A 23753-nucleotide genomic window follows, 5' to 3' on the forward strand; every position below is an offset into this window, starting at 1 on the left:
TTGAATGAGGTGTGTCCAAACTTTTGGCCTGTACTGTATATATATATATATATATATATATATATATATATATATATATATATATTTAATGTTTGGATGATTTTGATGATTTTATAAAGAAAGCAACAGTCGTTTTTCTAAGTGGCGACGACGGGAGGGCAAACATTTATGGAGAATGAGGTGTATTGTCATCCTATTTTATCTGATCATTCTATAACTTGTATTTAGGCCATATCTGAACTATCTATATGTAGCTAGAAGTGATGAACTTTACTCTACTTTCATAAGACACCTCTCTGGAAACATCTGGGATGCGTTATCAATGGGCCCTCCAAGACAGAGCCAGTTGGCATGAAGCCATTGGTCAAATTATTGTTTCTTCCCCATATCTATGTTACACACATTATGGATATATACCATGTTCAAACAAAGAAAGTCAGAGGACCACTGGAGAATCTGGGAAAACGGTCCTCTCCGGGCCCTTCAGAGGTTGTAAATCGATGCCGATTTCTTGGATGTGAATAAACCTTTATAATCAAGAAACGGTGTCAGCGGATTCCTCTCCACACAGCATTACAGCATCGCTACCAACTACACCACAAGAAAGATTTGTCTCAATGACTGTGTGAACAGATTGACAATAAGGTATGTAAATGTGTAATCTGTAGATATAAAACCCTTTCCACAAATACAAAAAAGAAAATTCTAAACCCACAAAATATTTTTACAAATATTAAACTTATCTGTAAATCCACAAACAAGTTCCACAAATAAAATAAAAAATCTGTTAGTGTTCATCTTCCTAATATTTACTATTTAATTAACTAATTAAGGTGGAAAATAAAAGCTTTGCGTTTAATGTATTTTTGTTGAGGCTGAAATGGATTTTAAAAACATATGGCATCGAAGAAAGTATGGTTAGGAACCGGCATCGAAAACTGAGGTATCGATATTGGCGCCGGATCGAAAGATCCAGAACGATGCCCAGCCCTATATATCATAAGACATTTCTAAAATAGTTTTCTAAGAAGAATAAACATAGAAAATGTAGCTGTCAGTTTTTTTTTATTAGGGCCTTTTATGTTCCATTGCTCCAATGCTAATTCATGTTTCTGCAAATCCGTTTTTTATACATTTAAAATGCGTTAAATGAAAATGATGTTAATTAAAAAGGTGAGAAAAAAAAAGAAATAATGTAATTTGGGTGAACCAACAATTAAAAGAATTGGAGACCAACACGGTATAACAAAAACTTCTCTTTATTCACACATTTACATCCATGTACAGTCTTGTCAAGTAATCTCAGATTTAGAGAAATGAAAACGGTACTGAAATTTGGCACCCCATTCAACCTTTGAACCCTGAATTAATATGCCTATTTCCACAAGAAGAAACTAAAAACTTCATACGTTATATATTTATAGATAGTGTATTTCAATACGTTAGTATAGCCACTCACTCAACAGCCATTGAACTTGTATTTGATGTCAGGTTTCAAAGTGACAGTTCGTAGCAAAAGGGAACTTCTTGTCAACATCACAAGTATCAAGCGCTACTCTCCAGAAGAGCCTCAAAGTCTGGGGAACAAACCATCTTGTGTTTGACGTTCCCTAACACGGTCAAGTCGCCCGTTCTTCCCTCCGAATTAATAGAGACCAGCTCCTAAAAAATAAATAAATAAAAACAGAGGCGGGGAAGAAAAGAAAAGCATGTCAAAAATGTTAATAATTATGATATAAAATATCATATATATACACATGGAGAGACCAATAATAGTTTGATCCCATTTGAATTGAGCCATGAATTTGAAGTTGTTTTTTTAAGATCATTTTTTGGGCAGCTCTACCAACTGAGCTAACCGGGCGCCCGCCATGAATTAGTTTAAAAGATAATTTTGCAAATGAAGAAAGTCTCAGTTTGTCGTTAAACTGTTGAAGTGTAACACCGTGAAAACCAGTGTTGGGAGTAACGAAATACGTTACTGTAATTTCATTACGAAAGTAACGCAATTACAGTAACGTTTTGCTTTTTGCTGTAACGCAGTCATTTAACGCATTACTGATTACATTTCGGTAATATTATACCCGATACAATTTCAGTAACGCGTGTAACGGTACGGACGACATCACCAGTGTCCCAACAGGTAACGGTACATCACTGTCCCAACAGGTAATGGTACGGACGACATCACTGTCCCAACAGGTAACGGTACAGACGACATCACTGTCCCAACAGGTAACGGTACGGACGACATCAGTGTCCCAACAGGTAACGGTACAGACGACATCACTGTCCCAACAGGTAACGGTACGGACGACATCACTGTCCCAACAGGTAACCGTACATCACTGTCCCAACAGGTAACGGTACGGACGACATCACTGTCCCAACAGGTAACGGTACAGACGATATCACTGTCCCAACAGGTAACGGTACGGACGACATCACTGTCCCAACAGGTAACGGTACAGACATCACCAGTGTCCCAACAGGTAACGGTACAGACATCACCAGTGTCCCAACAGGTAACGGTACAGACATCACCACTGTCCCAACAGGTAACGGTACAGACGACATCACTGTCCCAACAGGTAACGGTACAGACATCACCACTGTCCCAACAGGTAACGGTACGGACGACATCACCAGTGTCCCAACAGGTAACGGTACGGACGACATCACCAGTGTCCCAACAGGTAACGGTACAGACGATATCACTGTCCCAACAGGTAACGGTACGGACGACATCACTGTCCCAACAGGTAACGGTACAGACATCACCAGTGTCCCAACAGGTAACGGTACAGACATCACCAGTGTCCCAACAGGTAACGGTACAGACATCACCAGTGTCCCAACAGGTAACGGTACAGACATCACCAGTGTCCCAACAGGTAACGGTACAGACATCACCAGTGTCCCAACAGGTAACGGTACAGACGACATCACTGTCCCAACAGGTAACGGTACAGACATCACCACTGTCCCAACAGGTAACGGTACGGACGACATCATCAGTGTCCCAACAGGTAACGGTACAGACGACATCACTGTCCCAACACGTAACGGTACGGACGATATCACTGTCCCAACAGGTAACGGTACAGACATCACCAGTGTCCCAACAGGTAACGGTACAGACATCACTGTCCCAACAGGTAACGGTACAGACATCACCAGTGTCCCAACAGGTAACGGTACGGACATCACCACTGTCCCAACAGGTAACGGTACGGACGACATCACCAGTGTCCCAACAGGTAACGGTACAGACGACATCACTGTCCCAACAGGTAACGGTACGGACGACATCACTGTCCCAACAGGTAACGGTACAGACATCACCAGTGTCCCAACAGGTAACGGTACAGACATCACCACTGTCCCAACAGGTAACGGTACAGACATCACCACTGTCCCAACAGGTAACGGTACAGACGACATCACTGTCCCAACAGGTAACGGTACAGACATCACCACTGTCCCAACAGGTAACGGAACGCATCACAGTTCCAACAGGTAGGAGACATCACCAGTGTCCAACAGGTAACGGTACAGACGATATCACTGTCCCAACAGGTAAATGCACGACGACATCACTGTCCAACAGGTAACGGTACAGACATCACCAGTGTCCAACAGGTAACGGTACAGACATCACCAGTGTCCCAACAGGTAACGGTACAGACATCACAGTGTCCAACATAACGGTACAGACATCACCAGTTAACAGGTAACGGTAAGACATCACAGTTCCAACAGGTAACGGTACAGACGCATCATTCAACAGGTAACGGTACAGAATCACCATTAAATAGTAATCTCATTCAACAGGTAACGGTACAGACATACTTCCCACAGGTAACGGTACGACGACATCACCGTGTCCCAACAGGTAACGGTACGGACGACATCACCAGTGTCCCAACAGGTAACGGTACAGACGATATCACTGTCCCAACAGGTAACGGTACGGACGACATCACTGTCCCAACAGGTAACGGTACAGACATCACCAGTGTCCCAACAGGTAACGGTACAGACATCACCAGTGTCCCAACAGGTAACGGTACAGACATCACCAGTGTCCCAACAGGTAACGGTACAGACATCACCAGTGTCCCAACAGGTAACGGTACAGACATCACCAGTGTCCCAACAGGTAACGGTACAGACGACATCACTGTCCCAACAGGTAACGGTACAGACATCACCACTGTCCCAACAGGTAACGGTACGGACGACATCATCAGTGTCCCAACAGGTAACGGTACAGACGACATCACTGTCCCAACACGTAACGGTACGACATACTGTCCAACAGGTAACGGTACGGACGACACACTTATAACGTCATCACTCAACAGTAACGGTACGGACGACATCACTGTCCCAACAGGTAACGGTACAGACGATATCACTGTCCCAACAGTAACGACGACGACATCACTGTCCCAACAGGTAACGGTACAGACATCACCAGTGTCCCAACAGGTAACGGTACAGACATCACCAGTGTCCCAACAGGTAACGGTACAGACATCACCACTGTCCCAACAGGTAACGGTACAGACGACATCACTGTCCCAACAGGTAACGGTACAGACATCACCACTGTCCCAACAGGTAACGGTACGACAATCACCGTGTCCCAACAGGTAACGGTACGGACGACATCACCAGTGTCCCAACAGGTAACGGTACAGACGATATCACTGTCCCAACAGGTAACGGACGGACGACATCACTGTCCCAACAGGTAACGGTACAGACATCACCAGTGTCCCAACAGGTAACGGTACAGACATCACCAGTGTCCCAACAGGTAACGGTACAGACATCACCAGTGTCCCAACAGGTAACGGTACAGACATCACCAGTGTCCCAACAGGTAACGGTACAGACATCACCAGTGTCCCAACAGGTAACGGTACAGACGACATCACTGTCCCAACAGGTAACGGTACAGACATCACCACTGTCCCAACAGGTAACGCACGGACGACATCATCAGTGTCCCAACAGGTAACGGTACAGACGACATCACTGTCCCAACACGTAACGGTACGGACGATATCACTGTCCCAACAGGTAACGGTACAGACATCACCAGTGTCCCAACAGGTAACGGTACAGACATCACTGTCCCAACAGGTAACGGTACAGACATCACCAGTGTCCCAACAGGTAACGGTACGGACATCACCACTGTCCCAACAGGTAACGGTACGGACGACATCACCAGTGTCCCAACAGGTAACGGTACAGACGACATCACTGTCCCAACAGGTAACGGTACGGACGACATCACTGTCCCAACAGGTAACGGTACAGACATCACCAGTGTCCCAACAGGTAACGGTACAGACATCACCACTGTCCCAACAGGTAACGGTACAGACATCACCAGTGTCCCAACAGGTAACGGTACAGACATCACCACTGTCCCAACAGGTAACGGTACAGACGACATCACCAGCGTCCCAACAGGTAACGGTACGGACGACATCACCAGTGTCCCAACAGGTAACGGTACAGACGACATCACCAGTGTCCCAACAGGTAACGGTACAGACGATATCACCAGTGTCCCAACAGGTAACGGTACAGACGATATCACTGTCCCAACAGGTAACGGTACGGACGACATCACTGTCCCAACAGGTAACGGTACAGACATCACCAGTGTCCCAACAGGTAACGGTACAGACGACATCACTGTCCCAACAGGTAACGGTACAGACATCACCAGTGTCCCAACAGGTAACGGTACAGACATCACCAGTGTCCCAACAGGTAACGGTACAGACATCATCACTGTCCCAACAGGTAACGGTACGGACGACATCACCAGTGTCCCAACAGGTAACGGTACAGACGACATCACCAGTGTCCCAACAGGTAACGGTACAGACGACATCACTGTCCCAACAGGTAACGGTACGGACAACATCACTGTCCCAACAGGTAACGGTACAGACATCATCACTGTCCCAACAGGTAACGGTACAGACATCATCACTGTCCCAACAGGTAACGGTACAGACGACATCACCAGTGTCCCAACAGGTAACGGTACGGACGACATCACTGTCCCAACAGGTAACGGTACAGACGACATCAGTGTCCCAACAGGTAACGGTACAGACATCACCAGTGTCCCAACAGGTAACAGTACGGACGACATCACTGTCCCAACAGGTAACGGTACAGACGACATCAGTGTCCCAACAGGTAACGGTACAGACATCACTGTCCCAACAGGTAACGGTACAGACGACATCACTGTCCCAACAGGTAACGGTACGGACGACATCACTGTCCCAACAGGTAACTGTACGGACGACATCACTGTCCCAACAGGTAACGGTACAGACATCACCAGTATCCCAACAGGTAACGGTAGAGACATCACCAGTGTCCCAACAGGTAACGGTACGGACGACATCAGTGTCCCAACAGGTAACGGTAGAGACATCACCAGTGTCCCAACAGGTAACGGTACGGACGACATCAGTGTCCCAACAGGTAACGGTACAGACGATAGTGTCCCAACAGGTAACGGTACAGACGACATCACTGTCCCTACAGGTAACGGTACAGACGATAGTGTCCCAACAGGTAACGGTACAGACGATAGTGTCCCAACAGGTAACGGTACAGACGATAGTGTCCCAACAGGTAACGGTACAGGCGATAGTGTCCCAACAGGTAACGGTACAGGCGATAGTGTCCCAACAGGTAACGGTACGTCAGCGCAGACAGCCGTGTGTCCGAGCATCGGACTTAATGTTTAGGCTTGCTACACGTAATATTACATTTTATCAGCGGTGGAAAGTATCTATACCGTGGGCTACTTCAATACAATTGTAAGGTACTTTTAATTGAGTATTTTCATTTTCTCCTATTTTATACTTCTACTTCAACACAATGCAGAGTCAAGTAGGCCTAATGTACATTTTACTTCACTATGTATTTCACAGCTTTAGTTAGTTTGCATATTCACATTACTTATACAAAATATTATGAAGAAACGATGATGTATAACAGTGGATAAAGATGAGACTGTGTTGATCCCTGCCAAGTCATTCTTCCGCTGTTATTTTGGTGAAAGTAACGCAAAAGTAGTGTAAAGAAATAAATTCAGAGACAGTAATATTGTCATATAACGAATTACTCTCAAATGACAGTAAGTAGTTATCTATAATGTATTACATTTAGGAAGTAACTGCCCCAACACTGGTGAAAATACGTAACAAATTAGATCATGGGACTGAAATAAGGTGCCATGGTGGTCCACTGGAAGGAAAGGTACGTCTCCATAGAAACCGATACAGCACAAAGACAAACAGAGACATCAATACTAGGGTCATACCTGAAGGAAAGAGCACGATGTTCCTAAAGACACGTCGAGCTTCACGTGTCCCAGTATGAGCTGCACCCGGCCAGACTTCCGCACAAGCATCTTTCCCACAAGACCCTCCCGCAGGTCTTTCAGATTGCAGTTGTTGTCTTCAGCTTCCTCCTCCTGTTTTAAAACCAAAATAACATTTACAAGATAGACTGGGCACGCTTTCAAGGGTGTAACTTTGGGTTCAACAAGGGGGGTGGTTGAGATCTCCTCCCAGGTCAAAACAGAATCACTTCTAACGTTTTTGTCTCTTTTGGCGCTTTTTTTCCAACGTTTTTGGCACTTTGACATTTAACGCTTCTTTTCACTTCCATGTATAAACACCACTAACACCAACTCATTACTAGATTTACACTTATTTTTGGAATTCATGGTCAATAAACCTAATTTATAAGATATTATACCTTATTCTTGAGTTAAAAAGCATTAAAAATATCCCCCTCTCTCTATAGTCTACCGTTAGCTAGCTACCGGAAATGTAGGCTACTTTTAAAAAATGGCATATTTTCCCCTCTGGGCTCACCAAAACGGACGTGAAAACATTAACCATTCACTGCACGTGATCGTTACTAACATATTACACTTGCTCTGCTAGTCTATCGTTCAGGACGAGACCATGTAGCCTGGTGGTGGGGGAGGCAGGACAGCCTCCCCAAATTGTCAAACTCCTACCTGTGTGTACAGACCTCTTGGACACCGTCTGAGAGAGTTTTCTCCTGTGCAGTAGGCCTACATGCCATAAGTCAGGAGAGGTGTAGTATCTTGCCAGAGAAGGCAAATATAGTCATTTCTCTGCAAAAGAACTGCTAAAGTTTGAAGCTGGTTGGCATACCAACTCAACATTTATTTTGTTGTTACTTGTTAATAGTGTAACTGTTTTTTCTAAATTTTGTGTAGTTATGTGTACGGTGACTTAGGTTTACTTATTATATATTTAAGTACTTTAAAACGTTAATATATTGTTCAATTTAAATATTTTTAAATTTAAATAAAAGCCTTTTTATGTCATTTTTCAGTTTTTCAAGAATCGCTTTAGGAATAAGAATTGTTTTAAAAGTACCGATTCGGCATCGGAATCGTAAAAATTCCAAACGGTACCCGACCCTAACTGTGCAGCCCTAGCACCTCCCCTGGTCTACACACATTACCTCAACATCACCATGTATTTATCACGTAGACGGCAGCTGTACCTACCTTAGACTCGGTCTTCAGAAGCACCGACTGCCCGTCCTCCGACTGCACCTCTGTTTTCACCGGCCGGTGCTCCTGGGTGGGCGGCTGGCCCGGCAGCGTGTCGGGCATCTGCATGAAGAACAGCTCCTCCCCTTTGCCCAGACTCCATCGGTGCAGCAGGTCGGGAAGAACGTCGGGCTCAGGGAGAGGGGGCGGCCGGAAGAATCCCTCCGACTTCTTTATTTCCATTTCCTCGGGCTCCTGTTTCACTGAAGAGGGGATAAGGTGTATGTTCAGAGAGCAGCGGTGCCAACAACGGTGATATTTATTTCCTATAAGCGTTGGAATAGTCTCCCAATAAGCTTTATGTCGTTTGACTCTGTGGACTCTGCAAAGAAATTAAAGCTGCAAACATGCATTTATTGAGTTTTTGTACATTTGACGAACAAAAACAGTACAACAAGGAACGTAACATAAAACAGAAAGGGGACCAAGGATCAAATGTAGTAGCTGTAGTACCCACGGTCATGAATCTGTACATCCATAGGTGTATGCTTACACGAAATTCATACAGCAGTTGTTTATCTCAACACCGTTTAGTACAGATGGCCACTACAGGCATTAGGACACATAAATAAAATAAAAATATCACTCCCACCATCCACATCCATATTGTTATTCTCAAGGAAATTGAAGAAAACGTTCAAAATTTTCCATAACTTGTCAAGCCTATATTTTGTTGTGTAACTTATCCAAGTAAAAAGTCATTCCCCTCAACCATTGCGAGACGCCACAAGGGGTGTCTGATTTCCATGAGCAAGCAATGCAAAGCTGCAAAACATTAAATCAATAACTATTAAATCAATCAATCAATCAATCAATCAATCAATCTATCTATAATATTTTAAAAATGTGTTTTTAAAAGTCTGAGTTACTTAATTACTGATAATAATGGGCACAATGTTGAATGAAAACAGTTCTTATTTATTTTCTTTAATTCTGAATTTAATTCTGACAAAAGTCCACAAAGCTACGTTGGTGAGGATGATAGTAACGTTAGCACAGTGGTCGGTCTGATGTGATGCTGAAATGGCTAACGGTAGCCTGCTAGTTAGCATCGTTTTACTGTTGGTGAGTAAAGTTAACGTCGCGTTGGTGAAAGGGAGGAGGGACTGAGAAGTTGTCGATGTTCAAATTTGTTGGCAAAGTCCTGGCTCTTCACAATCTTACCTCCAGCAGCTTTAAATGTGAATATTTTCTAGTTTCTTCTCTCCTCTGCGACAGTAAACTGAAGATCTTTGAGTGATCGGGCTTTGGGAAACACTGACCGACCAAACAACTAACCCATTAATCCAGAAAATAACCGACAGATGAATCGACAATGAAGAACATGGCTAGTCGCGGCCCTATTTGACTGTATTAGATTTTATTTATTTGACAGTGAAGCACTTTATGACGTAGATACAAGAACTTTACCTTCAACTGCATGGTCCATGGGTTCGACGTCGTCGTCCTCCACCTTCTCCATTTTAACAGCAGCCTTGGTGAATTCCTCCGTGAACCCCCATCCCGACACAGCGAGGGGAAGCTGGACGGGGCAGCTGCTCCGCTCACTTCTCAGGAAGGGATCGTCTATGAACTGAAAGAATGCAACAGACGAGGAAAGTTAATGTCAAGGAAATGCAAAATAAAGCTACTTAAAGCGCCCATATTATGCTCACTTTCAGGTTCATAATTGTATTTTGAGGTTGTACCAGAATAGATTTACATGGTTTAATTTAAAAAAAACACCATATTTTTGTTGTACTGCACAGCTCTCTCTCACTGCTGCAGATCCTCTTTTCACCTGGTTTCTGTTTTAGCTACAGAGTGAGACCTCTTTTCTTCTTCTGTACTATCTTTGATTGCACTCGCACATGCGCAGTAGCTCAGATGTAGAGCATGTCAGCTAGCTAACTCCATAGACAGTAAAAGAAAGGCTGTTTCTCCAACTTCAGTCAGTTCCAAGGCAGGATTAGCTGGGAGACTTCTTCTAAACCAGGGCGCACATGTAAGTAGTTCTTTTGTAGATTATGGTGAACTTGTGTGTGTTGTAGCAGTGCTTCGCTATTGAGAACGAGGTAGCATGCTAGCTAACGGTTGTGTTTAGCCAGCTCGTTTCAGCTCGGGACGATTTTGAACAGCTCACTAGGAGACTGAAGGCAGGACACATTCAGAAACCGTATCTCACTCAGAACACCATGGATGTTTTTTTTTCAAAGTTTGTATGCGTGTAGAAGCACCAGAGACACAAAATATCACCCCAAATCCCAGAAAAAGTGATTTTTTTCATAATATGGGCACTTTAAAGGGTTATTTCGGTAGGTTTTAACCTGGACCCCGGGCTATGCACGGCAGTAAGCATTATCTCACAGTAAAGTCAATAGCTGTGTTCAGAACAGTTCCCTCACTCACTACTCCCTCTATCACGGTTTCTCAAATGGAGGTACATGTCCCCCTAGGGGTACTTTGGAGGACTGCAGGGGGTACGTGTCCCCCTAGGGGTACCTTGGAGGACTACAGGGGGTACGTGTCCCCCTAGGGGTACTTTGGAGGACTGCAGGGGGTATGTGTCCCCCTAGGGGTACTCTGGAGGACTGCAGGGGGTACGTGTCCCCCTAGGGGTACTTTGGAGGACTGCAGGGGGTACGTGTCCTCCTAGGGGTACTTTGGAGGGCTGCAGGGGGTACATAAGATTTTCTGCTAAATGTTTTTCAGTTACAAGGCTGTGGTTACTTCTACTGGCTTTATTTCTAAGTTTTTGTCTCTGTTTTTGAAGATTGTCACCGTTTTTTTGAAGGTTTTGTCGTGTGTTTTGACCTATTCTTGCCTTTCTTCCTTACTTTCTTTTTTCTTCAAAGTTTTTGTCACTTTTTTACTAAGTTTGTCGCCCTAGTGTTGCCTTCCTTCTTCCTGTTTTTATTGCTTTTTTGGAAGTTTGTGTCTCTTCTTTCTAAGTATTTATTACTATTTTCGACCTGTTCTTGCCTTCCTTCCTTCTTTCTACCGTCTTTTTCCACCTTTCTTCATGATCATTTAAATGTTTTCCAGGTCCAAGGCTGTTTAGTAAATCTATCGCTGTATTGTTCCTCTTTAGAGAGACTTTTTTTTTCTACCAAAATTTATTCATGCTGGTTAGGGGGTACATGGCTTAAAGAAACTGTTCAAAGGGGGTACATTATTGAAAAAAGCTTGAGAACCCCTGCTCTATATAGTGTTTATTAGAAAATGAACTATATAGGGAACGGCCAAACAAGATTTTGGTGACAAAGATTTAGACAGATTTGGGAACAATATTTGAGAGAAATAAACCTTTTGTGTACATAGAAAAAGTCTTAGATCTCAGAGTTCAGCTCTTGAAAAGCGTTGCATTTATAATTTTGTTCAGTGTACTTCTAATACGTCCCTGAAACAAGCCGAGCACCCAGGAGGAAAGTAAAAGGTTGTATTTATATATGTTGCGCGTTACATTTCTACCGTCGAAAGCCCGCTCCATTTTTCCTTTTCAACTTTTTTCCGACTTCTGCTTCTTCTTCTCCTCCGGGAAAACACGGTCGCGCTGCATTGTGGTATACAGGGGTAAAATGTAGCATACATCGTATGTACACTAAATTAGCAGTGCATTGTGGGTATTTTATAGTGGACTATATAGTGAATTAAACGCAGAGAATTCTAACAACGCTACAAAATGGCCAACACGCTATATAGGGAACTATTTCTGTGATAGGGAACGGTTTCAAACACAGCTAATGAGTCTGCGTTACCTTATTTGACAGAAATCTACGCATTTTCCTGTTATTTCTGACAAACTGATAAACAAAGTGTATATAATGATTGAGTTAATGAAACCCCAATTAACAAAACTGGTTAAAAAATGAATATATAAAACTGAGATTAGCTCTCATATTCTAGTTCAGTACAGACTCAGATTATTATTCTAAGTGTCCGACAATATCATTGAAGGGACTCCTACAGAGAAAGATCTTTTTGTGAAAGAATAAGAATAGCACTTCAGTGGACAGACATTGAAGGTTACTATTTAATAAAGACGACCACCGAGGGGACTTACAGTATCTCGCTCCAGCTTGGCAAGAATCTCTTTGGTCTCTTCCTCCGTCTCTCTCTTCTCCTTTTTAATGTTGATGATGGGTGAAGGTCCCATGCTCGGAGCTTCTTTCTCATTCTCATAGCCACCTGCGTGTGAGACAAACAATAATAATAATGTATACTTTATTAATCCCGCAAGGGTAAATTGCAATGTTTACACTCTGTTATTAAAACGCATTACACACAGGCCTGAATTACACACACATGCTCAGTACCTCTACATGCACTAATGGAGAGCATTGGCCAGGAGGTGAACTGGCACCTCTCTAGCTACCAGTCCACCACCATACTTTGGTCCGTATGGGGACTTGAACCAACAACCCTCCGGTTCCCAACCCAACTCCCTACTGACTGAGTTACTGCCACCCCTATTGACCATGAATTCCAAAAAACAAAGTGCAAAACTAGTGGTAATAATGTGGTCAAAGATGCACTTGAACCAAGACACGATCCAGACACACCTTCTCATTCAATGCGTTTCCTTTTTATTTTCATGACTATTTACATTGTAGATTCTCACTGAAGGCATGAAAACTATGAATGAACACATATGGAATTATGTACTTAACAAAAAATGAAATAACTGAAAACATGTCTTATATTTTAGATTCTTCAAAGTAGCCACCCTTTGCTTTTTTTGATAACTCTGCAAACCCTTGGTGTTCTCTCAATGAGCTTCATGAGGTAGTCACCTGAAATGGTTTTACCTTCACAGGTGTGCTTTGTCAGGGTTAATTAGTGGAATTTTTTCCTTATTAATAAAAAAGCAAAGGGTGGCTACTTTGAGGAATCAAAAATATAAGACATGTTTTCAGTTATTTCACACTTTTTTGTTAAGTACATAATTCCATATGTGTTCATTCATAGTTTTGATGCCTTCAGTGAGAATCTACAATGTAAATAGTCATGAAAATAAAAAGGAAACGCATTGAATGAGAAGGTGTGTCCAAACTTTTGGCCTGTACTGTACATCTAGCCTGGCGCTCTTCTGAAAACACCCAGCTGGGAGCGCTAGAGCGCTTTAAGGTAAAGGTACTTTATTGTCACATACATGTAGCGAAATTCATTCTCTGGATTTAATCCATCCCTCAACGGAGCAGTGGGCAGCCAATCACAGCGCCCCGGGGACCAACTCCAGATCTGAGCCAGTGCCTTGATCAAGAGCACTGACTGGAGAACTTAGTACATGTTTTTTAGATGGTGGGGGAAACCGGAGCACCCGGAGGAAACCCACGCAAACATGGGGAGAACATATAAACTCCACACAGAAAGGCCCGGAACCGGCTAAAAGAGTGATCTTGATGGACTGGAAGTCCACTGTACCACCCAGCTTTCATAAATGGCTGGCTGAAATGGTTGCTGCCCTCAAGCTCGAAAGGATTCGTTTTTCCAAAGTGGATGCTTCTAAAAAATTTGATAAAGTCTGGGGGCCCTTCCTTAGGCATCTTTCTAAGAGTTGAAATATATTTGAGCCTATAATATGGATCACTTACTTATTTTATCTCTTCACTCCATTGTTAAGGTTTTAAGTTTATGTATTCATTTTTTTCTATCTGGTGCGGTTTGGGGGTTGTTGTGTTTTGTTTACTTTATGTATAACATACTTTGTGCATACATTCTATGTAACTGATTGTTTTGTGTTTGTATAAAAACTGTTATAAAAAAAAAAAAGAAAAAAAAAGAAAGGCCCGGAACCACCTGGATTTGGACCCAGAACCTTCTTGCTGTGAGGCCACAGTGCTAACTATTGGGCCACCAATTTTTTATTGCATGTTGTTGAATCTGGTTGCTAAGATTAGAGATGGTCCGACCGATACCATTTTTTGCTTCCCGATACCGATTCCTGAACTTGCGCATCGGCCGATACCGCGTACTGATCCGATACCGGTGTGTCATATATTTGATTATGTTTTAACAGCTGTATACTACTCTCCCTGTATTTTTTAAAGTAAGTGCTGTAGTACAACTAGCAGGAGGCAAGTTATAATTGAGGTAAGTTTGGAGACATTACCTTATTTAATCATTAAATTAATAAATATTTTTGTTGCATCTCTTTTCGGTGTTGTAATTTGTAGACGGTCCTTAAGCACTCGTCTTACAGCCGGTAGCAGTAGCAGCAGCAGCAGAGTTATTTTCATAAACTTCTGGTGTACTTACAAACTTTCCAATCCATCGTTTTATGAATACATAACCTGTTTGTACTAGTGTAGAAGTTTGGTATCATTTTGGGCATTATTAGTGGGGTAACTTACGAAATACATAGTTGGATCCATTAGCCCCTGCGCTAAGCTATTCAGCTGATAACGCTACTCTAGCTAACTCTCCCAATGTTCGACCCAGGTGAAAAAAGCTTCTGGGGGGGTCGTTTGGCTCGAGGCCATGGTGCAAAGGACCCTAGGCTGAAATTACTCCGAACCATCACTTCAAATTGAGTTTGAGTTTATCTAGAGAAAACATGCAGGTGTTTTTCCCATTGGACAGTCGGTAGAATTTCAATCAACCAAGATTTTCTTTGGTTGAAAACTTAGTAAAACTCCTCAGAGTTGAATGGTCATGTAATGGCAAAAATTACATTTAAGCATAATTCCTTATATTTTTATGTTGTATTTCTACTTTAATTCTCTCACAAATGCTGAAAGAGTCGATCTCATTTCCACATGCAGATTTTGATTCTAACTTTGTGAGATGTCCAGTCTGGAACATAATGTGAGCACTGTTTGTCTGAACAGATAGGGGGCTACAAAGTCGCCTTAAAACTATCTCTAGTTTTCCCATGCCAGTTAAGATGTAACTGGGGGGGTGAAAGTCGTACAGGGAGGAGGAGGCGAAATGGCTCCGAGATGTCTCTTGTGTTTTTTTCTGATTGTCTGCATGTGTATCAGATTGCCTGTAATAATTGTAGCGTCATACTAAGCCAAGTGCGTGTGTGCTGTCACTCTGAAGATGCATATAAGCCTGGTGTTCCTGTTCACTCATTTGAGAAACTGACTCCACACTGGGCTGCGGCCTTTTGTGAAATCATGTTGCTCCTAATATATCTTTTTTAATAAAATACAAAAACCCAACTTGTTTTAGTCTCAGTCTGTCTTATTTGTTTCAATTTACTAAACTCTGACATTTCCCCCCCTGCTGCAAAGGAAACTTCCACTACAGTCATCCGGCTGAACTCCTACCTTTCTTTTTCATCATCATCTCTGCAGGCCCCTGCTCAAAAATCGAGTGGGACTGGATGACTTCTGGGCGCCCTCGGCCCCGGCCTCTGTCTCTCGGACCGCGGCCTCGGCCTGCGTCCCTCCGGTCTCTCCTCTGCCCGCCTTCAGCTTTCGTTCTGCCAAACAGAATCAAGTCATTGGCCGACAGTCAAACACACAGTTCAATCCTTCAGAGACAAACGTTTCTTCCATATAACAGTCCTTCCAGAAAAATGTGGAGTTTTTTGTGATTGAAAAATCCTTGATTATGCGCCACGTTTTCTTAAAAAATGCGATGGAATATGCTATATATGATATTTATGCAATTTTATGCGATGAAATTGCGGGAACTTGCAAAAACTGCAGTTTGATGAAAAAGAGGAAAAAAAAGTTTCCATGGCAACGAGGGAAAATGGCTGCTCTTGTGTGAAGTAAACGCAACATTTTACAACTTTCTGCTAAGATATATTATGGGACTTTTTTTGCAACGAAAATGCGGGGGTTATGAAATCATGCAAGCCCAAAATATTTTGCGTGGAAATCTAACAATTTATGCCCCGAAAGTGCGGCATATTTGAAAAAAAATGCGCACCCCTCCGTATAAATATGCAGACTTTGGCTGATTATGTGTTGAATTATGCAATCGCATAATCACGTTTTTCTGGAGGGACTGATATAAGTTTTAAGATATAAATATAAATATTATAAGTCAGATTAGAACTTACTCTTCCTTGGCTTTTCGGCCGATAATGTTGGGTGTGAAGGTTTTCTAAAATACAAAACACAAAAAAAAAATAGTACTTAAGTAGAGAAACAAGGAGTTGGTTTCTTCATTTAAACATTTCCTGGACAATGATTATTTTAACTAGGGCTGCACAATATGTTTTTTTTTTTTTTATGGTCATCATAGTATCAACTGGCACAATATACATATTGCAAAAGACACTCGGAGATTTGATTGCGTTAGTTGTAAGAAAATATCAGTCGATAACTGCTAGGGGTGGGAATCTCTTGGCACCTCACGATTTGATTTCGATTCAGAGGCCAACAATTCGATTTTAAACCGATTATCGATGCAACAATTTCTGTATGTACATTTCCAATGCCTGATTTTGAAAAATATACATATAAATCTGAGTTTGCTCATCACTTCCTAGACAAAGCAGCTAGACAAAGCTTACATTTTGATGTATTTGTCACACAGAAGTTTGAATGACAGGTTTTGTCTACTGAGGTTTTTATTTTGTAGTCATTCCATGCTTAACCCTTGTATTGTCCTTCGTGTCACTGGGACTTGGTTAGTTTATTTACATTTTGTATTAGCCTGTCCAAACAAGTTCGATCGCAGCACGGGTCTCTGGGACCCCCCCCGTGCCAGTTCAGGTGAAATGACATCACATAGTACGCGAGGGTCACCAGGGTACCCGAAGGACAACACAAGGGTTAAGCCTTAAAAGGAACACGCCAACTTATTGGGAATTTAGCTTATTCACCGTAACCCCCAGAGTTAGACTAGTCCATACATACCCTTCTCATCTCCGTGCGTGCTGTAAGGCTGTCTGACAGCTCCAGCGGCATCAGCCCATCACAAAACATGCAGGTGACTGGTTCCAGTAATCCTACTGCTCCGAATAAGTGACAAAATAACACCAACATGTTCCTATTTACATGTTGTGATTTGTAGAGTCACAGCGTGTACAAAAAACAACGTAACATGAGACACAGCCATCTTCTAACCGTAAACAAACTGGGAACTATACTCTCAGGCGGAAGAATATAGTACTTGGGCGGAGTGATATGCTCGCAGCAAGCCTGTCTGAGAATATAGTTCCCGGTTTGTTTACGGTTAGAAGATGGCTGTGACTCATGTTACGTTGTTTTTTGTACACGCTGTGACTCTACAAATCACAACATGTAAACAGGAACATGTTGGTGTTATTTTGTCACAATTCGGAGCAGTAGGCTAGTTGGAACCATTCACCTGCATGTTCTGTGCTAGGCTAAGCTAATGCTGGAGCCGTCATACACCGTTACAGCACGCACTGAGATGAGAAGGGTATGTATGGACTTGTCTAACTCTGGGGGTTACGGTGAATAAGCTAAATTCCCAATAAGTCGGCGTGTTCCTTTAAACCTGCTTGTGAAAGTCAACTTCTCTCCCAGTAATCTTCCATGTCAGAGGCTCAGTCATGTTTAAAGGTGGAGAATTGGCTTCTTAGGACATGAAGGTGGTCAGATGTCATGTGATAAAGTAGATGGACAGCCTATATGTGTTTTGCCTAATTATTTTATGCATGTCTTATTAGATCATGTGTACAACATTTTTAAAATGCTTCTCCTTTTGGCCATTTTTGTGTTTTTTTTTCTCTACACTCTTGCCTAAACTCTAAGTTGTTGTCCATTATCCCATCCTCTTTCAATCACTCGGTTTTCTGATTTGTACTGGTCTGGAGTCAGTAACTTTTAAATAAAAATCAACACACAAATAATTTTCGAGCATCGAATCGTTCTAGAGAGAATCGCGACGCATCTAAGAATATAGGTTCCTACGCAACCGGTAGGAATCGGACCGGATTAGAACGCAAATTTCGGTTTCACTTAATGAGTCGACTGAAATATTTTCGCCTCTGTCGCTCCTAAACGGACGTATAAATATCCCCCTTTCTCTGTAGTCTACCGTTAGCTAGCTACCGTAAATGTAGGCTACTTTTAAAATGCCATATTTTCCCTCTGTGCATGTGATCGCTAGTAAACATATTACATCTTTGATGTCATTTTTCAGTTTTTCAAGAATCGATTTAGGAATCGGAATAGTTTTAAAAGTACCGGTTCGGCATCGGAATCGTAAAAATCAAAACGGTACCCAACCCTATCTAAGAATCGATTATTTTTCCCACCCTTAATAACTGCACTTTAAAATGTAACTGTCACTTTTTTTAGGGTTACCTTTTACTTTAAATTAAATGTCCAATCTTTTATTGGACATTCTTTCCTTTCATTCGTTTTAAATTCAACAAGCAATTTGTTGTATTTTAGCAGAAAAGATCGTCATGGCACATTGTCCCCATATCGTGCAGCGCTGATTCTAACAATGACACGCAGTACGTCACCTTCTTCACCCCCCCCAGGGTGAGGTCTCTGGATCGCATCGAGGGGAGACGGCCAGTCGAGATGGCGGCCGGAGGACGGCGGCCCATCAACAGCGGCAAACCGCTCCCTCCGGGGGCCGGCACCGCACGTTGACCACTGGGGTCACCTGAGCCTGAATCTGCCATCCTAAACTGGAGACGTGTGGAAAAAGGAATGAAGACCTTGGTTAGTTTTGTTTATATGCACAATAGAATATATAACTCACATACAGTACAGGCCAAAAGTTTGGACACACCTTCTCATTCAATGAGTTTCCTTTTTATTTTCATGACTATTTACATTGTAGATTCTCACTGAAGGCATCAAAACTATGAATGAACACATATGGAATTATGTACTTAACTTAAAAGTGTGAAATAACTGAAAAACATGTCTTATATTTTAGATTCCTCAAAGTAGCCACCCTTTGCTTTTTTATTAATAAGGGAAAAACTTCCACTAACTAACCCTGACAAAGCACACCTGTGAAGTGAAAACCATTTCAGGTGACTACCTCATGAAGCTCATTGAGAGAACACCAAGGGTTTGCAGAGTTATCAAAAAAAGCAAAGGGTGGCTACTTTGAGGAATCTAAAATATAAGACATGTTTTGAGTTACTTCACACTTTTTAAGTACATAATTCCATATGTGTTCATTCATAGTTTTGATGCCTTCAGTGAGAATCTACAATGTAAATAGTCATGAAAATAAAGAAACACATTGAATGAGAAGGTGTGTCCAAACTTTTGGCCTGTACTGTATAATAGAGAAAAAGAAGCAATCTCAGTACAGGAGAGGAAGGAAGCCCAAAGGGCTCATTCAGAGTCCTCCCCTATAGGGCTGTTTACTGGCAAGAACCTGGCCATACGATACGTATCACGATACATGGGTCACAATTCAATATATTGCAATATATTTCGATACTGTGCGTAAGGAGATATATTGGGATTTTTTTTTAAAGTTTAATTTTAGAAAAACTAATATTTAAAAAAAGACATGATGTTCATAGAAGTCAAAGGAGTTTACTTTAGGTCAACAATTCAGTACACAGAAAATCAAACTGCCAGTTTGGGATTGTGGTTCCCAGGTTCTTGAGCTAATGTTTATGCTAAGTAGGCCAAAGTTCAGCCATAGCTACAATGTTAGCTTCTAGCAAAACGTCAGGCACTGTTAGGCACTGCTAGGCACTGTTACTGCTAGGCACTGTTACTGCTAGGCACTGTAAGGCCCAATTACTGCTAGGCACTGCTAGGCCAAGTTACTGCTAGGGCCAGTTACTGCTAGGCACGGTTACTGCTAGGCACGGTTACTGCTAGGCACTGTTACTGCTAGGCACTGTTACTGCTAGGCACTGTAAGGCCCAATTACTGCTAGGCACTGCTAGGCCCAGTTACTGCTAGGGCCAGTTACTGCTAGGCACTGCTAGGCCCAGTTACTGCTAGGCACGGTTACTGCTAGGCACGGTTACTGCTAGGCACTGCTAGGCCCAGTTACTGCTAGGCCCAGTTACTGCTAGGCACTGCTAGGCCCAGTTACTGCTAGGCACGGTTACTGCTAGGCACGGTTACTGCTAGGCACTGCTAGGCCCAGTTACTGCTAGACACTGTTACTGCTAGGCACTGTTACTGCTAGGCACTGCTAGGCTCAGGTACTGCTAGGCTCAGGTACTGCTAGACACTGCTAGGCTCAGGTACTGCTAGACACTGCTAGGCCCAGTTACTGCTAGACACTGCTAGGCCCAGTTACTGCTAGGCACTGCTAGGCCCAGTTACTGCTAGGCACTGCTAGGCCCAGTTACTGCTAGGCACTGCTAGGCCCAGTTACTGCTAGGCACTGTTACTGCCAGGCACTGTTACTGCCAGGCACTGTTACTGCCAGGCACTGTTACTGCCAGGCACTGTTACTGCTAGGCACGGTTACTGCTAGGCACGGTTACTGCTAGGCACTGCTAGGCAAGGACACTACACTAGTAGTTTGTCTCAGCATAGCCATCTAGCAGTAGGGGGTTAAAATACAACAAACATGACATGAGATGCAGCGCGGGAAGGCAGCTCTTGGGTTTCCTCCACTATAGCTCCTCGGTGATCCCTCCTCGATGCTCGCTCCTCGGGGGAGAAATAAGAGCGTTGAGACGTCCTTCACCGAGGAGGGACAAACAACTTCCGGTTCAGTCGAGGAGCTATCACAAAGGACATGCGATGTTCCTCAAGTTATAAACGTAAACATTTTAAATGGCCCCAAGTTGATTTGCTGTTGTTTTATATCCATGTTGCCGTGTATGTGAATGACATCAACTGCCAGGAAATTACCAAGGAGCCAGGCTGTCGCCTAGCAACGGAACCCCATTGAAAAGAATGTTTATGTAATGAGTGTGTGTGTGTGTGTGTGAGTGAGTGAGTATGTGTATGTGAGAGTATGTGTGTGTGTGTGTGAGAGAGAGAGAGAGTGTGTGTGTGTGTGTGTGTGTGTGAGAGAGTGTGTGTGTATGTGTGTGAGTGTGTGTGTGTGTATATGTGAGAGTATTTGTATATGTGTGTGCGTGTATGTGTGAGTATGTGTGTATGTGAGAGTATGTGTGTGTGTGTGAGAGTGTGTGTGTGTGTGTGTGTGTATGTGTGAGAGTGTGTGTGTGTGTGTATGTGTGTGAGTGTGTGTATGAGTATGTGTGTATGTGAGTGAGTGAGTGTGCCCATGGTATGGACAGAAGAAAAAGTGGAGACCGACTGTACGAAAACGTGTACAGTTCTTCCACTGATGATGAAAAGACAAAGATTACGTGGTTACTTTTGTCTTTGCAAATTGTTGCCTTTCAAACAAAGACAAAACTGACAGTTGGTTTTGGAGACGAATGATTAAAAGTCAAACTTCATAGACCTTTTTCACGGCAGACATGTTGACATGTCATAGTAGGAAAAGCACATGTATATTCAAAACCATTACTGGTGGCTGCATTCCACTTAGGAGAGGCCCTGGTATTAAACCATTACTGATGGCTGTATTCCACTTAGGAGAGGTCCTGGTATTAAACCATTACTGATGGCTGCATTCCACTTAGGAGAGGTCCTGGTATTAAACCATTACTGATGGCTGCATTCCACTTAGGAGAGGTCCTGGTATTAAACCATTACTGATGGCTGTATTCCACTTAGGAGAGGTCCTGGTATTGTGCATGCTGACTCCCTGAAATATCTTACTGGGACACTTGATGGAACTGAGCCATCGTTAAGGTTATCAATTTCAGATGTGCTTTTCCTACTATGACAAGTCAAACATGTCTGCTGTGAAAAAGGTCCATTCGGCAATCTTAAAAAAAAAAAACAGACAAAGCCAGACATCACGGTGTAGTCGTGGACTGTCTCTGACTGTCCCCTGGAGCTACACAGTAACCTACAGCATGTGTTCTTCTGAATGGAGACAGCCATTACTCCATAAGAACAAGGCGGCCTCTACTTTATCACCACAGCAACGCTTGTAGTTCAGGGACATAAACAACGGACAGCCATTTTAAGTGTACAAGCCGATGACCACTTTAAAACGTGTCTTATATCACGACTATGACTCGTAATATTTAATGTCATTGCGTCAACAACGGCACAAAAATCAGCGGCACGTGGCCAAATCCGAACACAAGCGCACGCGATGCGCGTCTGTTGAACTTTAAAATCATAATTAAACGCTGTCAGGAATAACCGTTGACACGATGCGCTTCTCCACATACTCACGTTATGATTCCTCGGTCGTCCTAATTAGATATTTAGTCCAAACTTGTCATTACAACGCGTTGTTTCGTGCTGCTGCTGCTTCTGACACGGCATTACGCACGGCCGGCGCCATGACACTTCCGCAGCGTCATCATTATCATCATCACTCATTGAATTCACGCGCATCAAACATGCGCAGAAAGAAACAGTCTATGTTTTCCACATTTAAATGTGCAATTTGTGTGTACAATCAATGTACAAGCTGTTAAATCATATGACATCTGTAAGCTTTACAAGATATTTATTTGAAATGTTTTTAATGGAATTTTTTTTTTGTTACTGAGCAAGCCTCCAACTGAGCTTGAAAAAAAATTAAAAATTTAAAAATATCCGATCGTTTGTAGCACGTGAAGCACGTTGTATGGAATCATCAAAGTATATTTTTTGGGGTGATCAAAATAAAAAAAAATAAAAATAAAAAAGATAGATTATTTTTAGGCCTTTATTGACGGGATAGCTGAAGACATGAAAGGGGAGAGAGATGGGGGGAATGACATGCAGCAAAGGGCCGCAGGTCGGAGTCGAACCCTCGGCCGCTGCATCAAGGAGTACACCTCTATATATGGGCGCCTGCTCTACCAACTGGGATATCCGGGCGCCCAGAAAGCCATATTTCTGATATAGAACTTTTGAAAACGGGTCAAATTTAACACAAGAGTTAAAAATATGTAACTGTAAATGTAAGTACACTGAGGTTTGTCAATACTAGGATGGAAAATGTGGTAGGCTATGTATACCGCATTCTCATGTTATGTGGGACAAGTACACCACAAGATTAAAAAATAAACAGCACAACAACAAGACAACAAGTGCAGACAGTATAATTTAAGATCCCGGCAGCCTACGTGTGCAATCTCGTGGAGACAACTTAATTTATGATTTCAGCAGAGATTAAAGAGACCCATCCCAGATTAATTTCTATAATCTGCTACTGAACAATA

At 42.7% G+C, this 23753-nt stretch overlaps 1 protein-coding gene across 1 annotated transcript; it reads right to left on the reverse strand.

The window, feature by feature from the left end:
- Positions 1-1243: 1243 nt before the first annotated feature.
- polr3d (polymerase (RNA) III (DNA directed) polypeptide D) lies at positions 1244-22922 on the reverse strand. Its single transcript, XM_039804402.1, has 9 exons — positions 22774-22922; positions 19032-19202; positions 16647-16690; positions 15904-16058; positions 12693-12817; positions 10061-10223; positions 8606-8853; positions 7376-7528; positions 1244-1662 (listed from the first exon to the last, which is right to left on the reverse strand). Exons 2-9 carry the CDS (start codon positions 19194-19196, stop codon positions 1546-1548), a joined length of 1170 nt encoding a protein of 389 aa, XP_039660336.1. The 5' UTR covers positions 19197-19202; positions 22774-22922; the 3' UTR covers positions 1244-1545.
- Between the last annotated feature and the right edge of the window lie 831 nt (positions 22923-23753).

The sequence above is a fragment of the Perca fluviatilis genome, chromosome 6 (assembly GCF_010015445.1).
Source record: "Perca fluviatilis chromosome 6, GENO_Pfluv_1.0, whole genome shotgun sequence".
Classification (NCBI taxonomy): Eukaryota; Metazoa; Chordata; class Actinopteri; order Perciformes; family Percidae; genus Perca; species Perca fluviatilis.

Bases quoted from the DNA above. Each gene is read 5' to 3' on its own strand.
- polr3d (XM_039804402.1), bottom strand. From the start codon at position 19,196: ATGGCAGATTCAGGCTCAGGTGACCCCAGTGGTCAACGTGCGGTGCCG. The intron at 8,854-10,060 runs GTAAAGTTCTTG...TCCCCTCTTCAG, and splicing joins CATGGACCATGCAGTTGAAG to TGAAACAGGAGCCCGAGGAA. The intron at 7,529-8,605 runs GTAGGTACAGCT...GTTTTAAAACAG, and splicing joins TTCTGAAGACCGAGTCTAAG to GAGGAGGAAGCTGAAGACAA.